The following is an 8199-nucleotide window of genomic DNA, read 5'->3' on the forward strand; positions in this document are numbered from 1 at the left end:
TGCAAACAGCCTCCCACACACTAATTAGCAGAAAAGGTAGAGAACTCAAGGAAGGTCTAATACCGAGAAGCTGCAAATAAATATGTTTCTGCATCTTCAAACACATGCCAAGTGATTTTGTTTCTCTTTGCGAGTTTTTTGCTGTAACTGCAATTGGTCTGAAAGTCTGAACCAAGCAAAACACTCCTGCACGCTAATAACAATCTGAGCACCTGTGATTTAAATCCAGCGTGTAAGCACTCAAACGCCTCAAAGTGCACGTGAAAATCTACACCATAAAGCTTGAAACAAAAGCTTTATCTCTTCCTTTACTGCGGCATGAATACGCACTTAGATACGATATGCGGTGTTTAAGGTCAGACATTTCAATAAATAAGAGATGTCAACTAAAGCTCCAGTCAGCAATATTCACCCATGTGACGTCAGCCCCTGTTTCTGAGAACTTCTCGTGGGCCACTGGTGGTTTTCTTTACAAAAAAGCAGAACACGCACAATGTAGGGCAACACGCAGATGCAATGCTCTCTAGTTCTGTATTTTATTTTGTATTGATTTTAATCATTCACCTCCCACATACTGGTGTGGACACCGAGAGCTGCAGAGCCTAAGGATGTCCACGCCGAGCCCCACCCTCACCGTCTGATAACAAACTTCATGTCACCCTGCAGACTCTCGGATGCAGAAACAGTAAAACTTGATAAGAAAATAAGAAAGCGAGCTGGTTTTACACGTGCGCTACAATAACCTGAGAGTGAGCCACAGGTGTCGCTCTTTAACCTGCAGGTCTCGGGTTTAAAGTCTGGGTGGTGTGAGAGGTCATCATGCGTCCTGTCGCCGGGTTTAGGCAGCTCAGGTGTTACTTGTGGTGTTAATGAGATTCAGGACATGGTAACAGAACAGGACCCTAAGAAGGGGACCAGGAATTAGGGACTAGGTGACTCTCACAGTCTGTTTTAATGGGTAATAACCCTTACAGTCAAAAACCCCCAGAATCCATCCCTGTGTATAGCAGAAACCCCGACAATGACTTTTCTTCATCTTTAAATTTTTTTATTTGAATTATATTTCGAGGAAGATCCTTTTGAAGGAATTTTAGTTATTATTCACCTCTGGCTCTAGTGTGTCTTTATCCTGTCTTCCTCCCCTCACCGCCAACCGGTCGCAGCAGATGGATGCCCCTACCCAAGCCTGAAAAGGGAGTTTTTCGTTGCGTCTTGTCTCATCACAAAGCAGGCACTAAAGATGGAGTCTAAAACGAATCGATGTACGCTCTCTGGACATCTACCTGCTGCATCACCGCAGGGATCAGCTGGACGTCAACTGGGAGCTGCAGCTTTCAGGCATGATTAATCTGATCTGAGCAAACACATGTGAAGAGCTGCAGTGCATGCTTAAGAAGTGATGAGTGCTGAGCGTTTAAGCTGGAACTGATCTTCTCCTATCACCGCTGGCATTTATATTCATGCCTGTCACCTGTATGTTAGGATCACGTCTTTAATCTAAACTGCTGAGCTCGATTTCTTCTCTTTCTTTTGTGCCGTGCAAATTATCAGCTGTGTTGTTTAAGTTTCTTCCGTCCTTTGCCATCGGGGCAGCTCCTCAGGCACGTCTCTGAAATAAGACTTAGCGTTACTTATCCTGGGCGTAGTCTTTAGTTTTGAAAGTTACAACTAATCTGCCTTAATCTTTGAGCAAAGTCGAGAATAGTCTGAGCCGCCCGTGGTTTTAAATAAAGTTTTCACTGATCTGAAAGTAGTTTAAGCAGCAGTGGAGAGTTTAATCAGCACTGGCCTGACTGATCAATGTGATTGGGCAAAAAGGAAGGAGACCACATGGACACACACACACCTTTACTCACACTGATCAATGAGCTGCAGCTCCGCCTCTAACACACACACACACACACACTTGTTTCTTGTGGTGTGCCCATGATTAAATCAGAAGGTCAGAAACGGCCTACGGCACAACAGCTGCTTCATCTATAGAAAACTTTATCGATAAAGCTCGATCAGGTAAATCTGCAACTCCACATTTCACCTCTAAAACGCCACACTGTCATCGTCAAAGTCTGAACAAATCAATGCAGTTACTGATTAAGGGAAATGATTCGAATCCAATCATCAGTGATAACACTCCCAGACTGAGGATTTAATGTCTGTGGGTTCTAATAGACAGCGTGACACACACACACACACACACACACACACACACACACACACACACACACACACGCACTGAGGAAATATGACAATACTGCAGCCTGACTTGGCATCATCTACAACACATAAAAACTGAGCTTCTCTTCACAGACTTTCTAAAAGCAGATTCTGCTGCTGGTTTCAGCTCATCAGATTTTACTCCCCTGGGACTGTGAAGGAGGCTGTGTGGCGTAAAAAAAAAAAGCTGAGTAAATATGAACATTTCACACACACTCACATGTGGAGGTTCAGGAATAAACATTTCCGGGCAGATAAAACATGTCAGAAGCTTTGATCTGCAGTTCGATACCGCTTTAGGAGTTTGATTCATAAAACCTCAACTACGGCTGCTGCAGCGTCCCCAGCGGTACGATCACAAACTGCACATTCTGTTTCACAACTCGCTTTAAAACTTTATTAAAAATCCAAATAACCCCCGCTAAATGTATTAAAATGCACTTTGAAAGCAAGAGTTTATTCTGTTTTTTAAAGAGTTTGACGTAAACCGGGTTCACACCCCGATGTCCTCCTCCTCTTTACTGTCTCACTTTTTGTTCTTTGGAGTTTATTTTGGAGCCTCTTCTATGCTTTTTATTCAGTCCGAGAACCTAAAGCGAACTTTTCCCTTTCCCCCTGAGAAAAAAAAGGTGAAGCGTTTAAACCAAGTCCGCAGTTAAACCGGATTAAAGAGCAGAAGCAGAGGGGAGAACATGAAAGAGGGGGACAGGAGGAGAGAAGCGAAGTGATCTCACCTGTGTGGCTAGCAGTCAGTTGCTCGGTCCGGGACTCCCTGTCTTGTCCTCTGCCTTCACTCAGCAGCATCTGCTCCTCACGGAGCAGCAGCCGCCGGACAAAACTCACCGGAGTAAAGCCTCAATAGTCACAACACACTTCCGCCTAGCACCTTCAAAATAAAACCCGACCGCCATGGAGGAAATGAACTACAAGAATGTTCAAGGTTCTTTATTCGTCACATGCATAGTTATACAAGTATAACAAACAGTGAAATGAAACCTGACACGTTCCTCGACTTGTGCAAAAGGGGGGAGGAAGAACATTATATATAATATATACATTAAGTGAATGTGCAGCAGCAGCATGTAGCAAGCAGGTGAATTCTGTACATTAAGTGAATTAAATAAGAATAGACAATCTGAACATTTTACAAAATAGACAATATTTAAAATTAAAGGAATTCGAAATGTACATTGCGCCAGTGGGTTTAGAGTGTCTAGAAGAGAGTCCTGTCTCAGTCACTTATGGATGATGTGAGAGGGCGTGTGTGTGTGTGTGTGTGGGGGGGGGGGGGTGAGAGGGCGCGTGTGTGTGTGTGTGTGTGGGGGGGGGGGGGGGTGAGAGGGCGTGTGTGTGTTTGGGGGGGGGGCTTGGGGATAGAAGCTCCTCTTGAGTCTCTCTGTCCTTGCCCGGATGCCAGGATGGGACGGGTCCTTCAGTATCTGCGCTGCTCTAGTCCGGCATCTCCTGTTGTAGGTGTCCTGAAGCGGGGGGAGAGCAATCCTGTAGCATCGCTCTGCTGTACGGATCACTCTCTGAAGAGCTGTTTGGTCCTTCACACAGCTGTTCTCAAACCAGGATGTGATGTTCTGTGTGAGGATGCTCTCCACAGCACCTGTATAGAAAATCCTGAGGATCTTTGGAGAGACCCTGAACTTCCTCAGTTGTCGTAGGTGATACAGGCGCTGCCTAGCCTTTTTGGTCTGGACCTGAATGTGGGCAGCCCATGTCAGGTCTGAGGAGATGTGGACACCGAGATACTTGAAGGACTGCACCCTCTCCACTGGAGCTCCATTGATGATAATGGGCTTGTAGTCTCTGTGCTGACCCCTTCTGAAGTCCACCACCAGCTCCTTGGTCTTGCTGACGTTCAGCTGGAGGTGGTTGTCCTGGCACCACGATGCCAGATTCTTCACTTCATCCATGTAGGCCGCCTCATCGTTGTTGGAGATGGTACCCAACACCACTGTGTCGTCAGCAAACTTCACAATGGTGTTGGAGCCGTGGGTGGCCACACAGTCTGAAGTGTAGAGGGAGTAGAGCAGTGGCGAGAGGACACATCCCTGTGCTGCTCCTGTGTTGATGGTGATGCTGTTAGAGACGCATCTACCCACCCTCACCACCTGAGTTCTGCCAGTGAGGAAGTCCAACACCCGTACTGGTGGAAGTTTTACAAACCGGTGTGTGATTTTGTACTTGTTTATGTTTTGGAAATAATTAATGAAAAATTTATTCAACCAGGATAACAACAAAAAACACAAAACAAGCAAATGTCAAAGCTGAGCAACCCTAAAACAACAGAAAAGTCCGTGAAAGCAGTCATTGATGTAATTGCCTCCAGATCTAATCAAAGCAAATCTACTTAAATTCATCTACATAGACCGGATCTTTCAGGTTTATTGATTTTTGCTGCTGACTTCAGGTGGAGGGTAGTGAGCATGTCAGTGCTCTTTATCCAGCTGCACTACACTCTAAAGAGCACATTTTAAGGGGGCCTTTTTTAAATATTTATCTTATCACATTCTATTTTTAGATAATATAGTTTAAATATTGTATATTGTGTATCATATTTTATATAATATTTAACATATTTATTCTTTAAAAGTGACAATTCATTCGTGTATTTTAAAGTGAAACAATATTTATATTTCAATTTCATTTCTGCTTTTTACCAGAGATATTTTGTGGGGGTTTTTACCCTGTCATAAGGAACTAATAAAATTAATTAAATAATACATTTTTTAGTGTGGACCAATAGATAAAAAGCTAACAAATAGGCTACCTGATTTAAATTTATGAAATATAATACCTTTATTTTATTTTATAAGATTTTATGCAATCTTATTAATTAAGGAAAAAAAAAATAAGACTCTTGATATTGTATGACTGCAGTACAATTATAAGTTAGGTAAATTGGTAACAACCGGTCAAGTACAGGCAAAGAATAAAAATAAAAGACAGAAACAACCAAAATATAAAAACTTTAGTATTATAAAATAACTTTCTATTAGTTCTGTGAGTATTTTGTTCAAGAAGTGCTTTTGTTTTAACGGGTCCGATGAAAATTTAAAAATTTAAAGTTAAACCTGTTAAAAAGCATGAAAAGAAAATCGTTTTTATATCGCTTTTGTATTTTATATTGCTTTTATATGCTTTTATTGTGGTATCAACGCTTCCGGTCATTCTGAGAGTCCATTGATGGAGCGCTCACTTTGCGGGGTTTCTATCGGTCACCAGCAGCTGGATTCACTGTTTCACAATAAAAGACGGCCCAGCTGATATTTCACAATAAGAGAGTTTCCGCTGTGATTCATGTGAAATGAGAACACTGAAGACGCAACGTACTAGATCTTTATTTATTTAGTGATCTTTAACCTGACATACACATTGCTTACTCCATTTTGTAGTTTCTTTATTTTGTTATCTTGTTTGTTTGTTTTTTAAGTCTGGAACTGTGTGAATGTATTCACTGATTAGAGCTCACTGATTGCTGAAACATTTATTCTGTTACTAAGTTGATGTTAGTTTTACTGACCCAGCCTTCACTGAAGTACCTAAGGGGTATTTAGAATTTTAATTCATTACACGTTAATGTGGTTTGCCCTTTTAATGTATTTTAAGTTGCTTGCCCATTTTACTTGGTATTTATTTTGTTTTACTACATTTTACACTAAGTAGTGATAAGGTGGTGATCCATGGAGGGTGTCTGGCCTCTCTGGGAGAGATGAGGAGGAAGGTAGGGGGTTGGTCATATTGGAGAAACTCAGAGCAGAACTGCTAGTCCTCGACAACAAAGGGAGCCAGCTGAGGTGGTCCAAGGACCTGACTAGACACATTAAATTGATGGATGACTCACTGGTAGGACGTACTCAGAAAATAAAATGAATCTCAGACAATAAAAGAAATCCTGATATTCTCACGCAGGAGTCTAGATTTCTTTAGATAATTCAGGAAAATGTTTATTTTTAACTTTATGGTTTCTATTAATCAAAAATGAAACTCAACTTATCAAGATTCTGCTGATGCACTGTTGGATGGTGAAAGATATACTCTTCCTCAATTCCTGTGAGTACATCTTTGACCATCTTATAATGCTGTGATTGCAACCATTCCTCAACTCTCTGTGAATGGTACTTAAATGTTTGCAAATGTATTGTTTATAAGTTTGGACAAGCCTGCTGAGACCGAAGAAGTTACCTGGATGACACATTTCTCCCACAGAATCAACTTTTTGTGATTTGATTTTCTTACCTGGGTGATTAACAATGAATCAGAATGTTCCAAATACTAAACCACAAACTAGTAAAACACTCACACACACTGTATGACTTTTGTATAAGTAGGTGAGAGTGGAGCCATTTCATTGGTGTTTGTACAGTGACATCACAGCTTGATTGCTGACCCAGAGGCCTGGCTCCAGATGATCACACAGCTGGATACATGCGATATAATCATGCATCTGAGCTGTTGTGCCACAGAAACACAATCCCTTCAACTGTCACCCTAAAAATCTTCTGCCGTATACACTCAGTGTTCACACAGACCTGTCACAGAGAAAGAGCTGCCCCTCAGAGTTATTATTTTTGAAAAATCTCTTTAATGTACAGAGAATTTAAAAAACTTTAGCATCTATTAGGTATTTGGCACTAATATTCACTGATATGATGATGTACAGACTTTACTGACTTTAATAAAAGCGGACATTGTCCCTCAGGACTTCCAGACAATACTTGGCACAGATATACTATACAGGTATACTATTGATGTCTTGATGTCAGTGGCTTCTATCTCCTCCTTTGAGCAGCTTATTATTCCAGCAAGGTACCTGATCACCGGTAGGGTGTAGGTTTTGATTGCCTTGATCTTGTTCTTCCCATTCAGCTGACTTTTCAGGACTTGCCTGACCCTCTGCAGGTATTTTGTGGTTGCAGCTTTCCTTGCCTATTCATGGTTTCCATTTGCTTGTGGGATTCCAAGGTGCTTGTAGCTGTCCCTGATATTGCTGATACTGCCTTCTGGTAGTGCGATGCCCTCAGGTCTGACTACCTTAACTCTATTGGTTACCATCCGACTACACTTCTTCAGTCCGAATGACATTCCAGTCTCATTGCTGTATATCCTTGTGGTGTGGATTAGCGAATTGAGGTCTCGTTCACTCCTCGCATACAGCTTGGTGTCATCCATGTAGAGGAGGTGGCTGATGCTGAATTCCATCTGTATCTGGTGTCACGGACTCAAGCTCCGGGGACTCGGGGTCCGTGAGCAGCGTGGACTACTGTTATAATTATTGCTGTTATTTTGTGATGTGTGTGTTGTCTGCACTGCTGCTGTTCTTGTGATTCCCCATCCTTGTATGTATAGGCAAGTGGGTGTGTCTGTGAATGTGGCTGAGTACTGGGTTTCAGGTAGGCCTGGTGGGCGTATCCTGTCTAGAGGATGGCCACACCTGAAGCAGATGATCACAAACCCTGAAGCTAATGAAGTGTCGTTGGAGAGCTTCTTAAGGCTGTGGCTGAGCGCTCCTCGGCATGGGATTGTTGTGTGAGACTCCACGTTAGTGTCGATAAATGTCAAGTTCAGCGAGTGCATGCCTGCGGTAGTCGAGTGTCCTGACAAGTTGCCTCTTTGTTATTTTCTCCAGGAAGGTGCAGGGAAGACAAGAGCAGCGAGCACGGGGTGTGGGGACACACAGGAGCGGAAGAGCACGGACTTGTGGGTGAAGACACGACACGGAAGTCAAGGGGAAAACACGGGGATCTATTCTGTGAACTATTTGCACCACTGTAAATAAACGCACTACCTTCATCATTAAGTCCTGCATCTTGGGTCCTCATTCCTCTCATCCCCACGGTCTGCCACACAGACCGTAACATCTGGTATCCATAGCCAGTCTTTTCAATAATCTCATTGAGGGGTTCTGGCCTATGTAGAAGAGCAGTGGGCACAGGACATCTCCTTGGTAGATTCCGCAGTTAATGGTGATTTTTG

The 8199-nt window shown here is 42.7% G+C and overlaps 1 protein-coding gene across 1 annotated transcript in view; it reads right to left on the minus strand.

Annotated features, from left to right (window-relative positions):
• Positions 1-3047, minus strand: part of abca1b (ATP-binding cassette, sub-family A (ABC1), member 1B) — a 40736-nt gene extending 37689 nt beyond the window's left edge. The window contains exon 1 of the mRNA XM_004571152.4: positions 2949-3047. Coding sequence (XP_004571209.3) covers positions 2949-3018 — 70 coding nt within the window. The 5' untranslated portion in view covers positions 3019-3047. The remainder of the gene's footprint in view (positions 1-2948) is intronic.
• Between the last annotated feature and the right edge of the window lie 5152 nt (positions 3048-8199).

Source organism: Maylandia zebra, linkage group LG2 (assembly GCF_041146795.1).
Source record: "Maylandia zebra isolate NMK-2024a linkage group LG2, Mzebra_GT3a, whole genome shotgun sequence".
Taxonomy (NCBI): domain Eukaryota; kingdom Metazoa; phylum Chordata; class Actinopteri; order Cichliformes; family Cichlidae; genus Maylandia; species Maylandia zebra.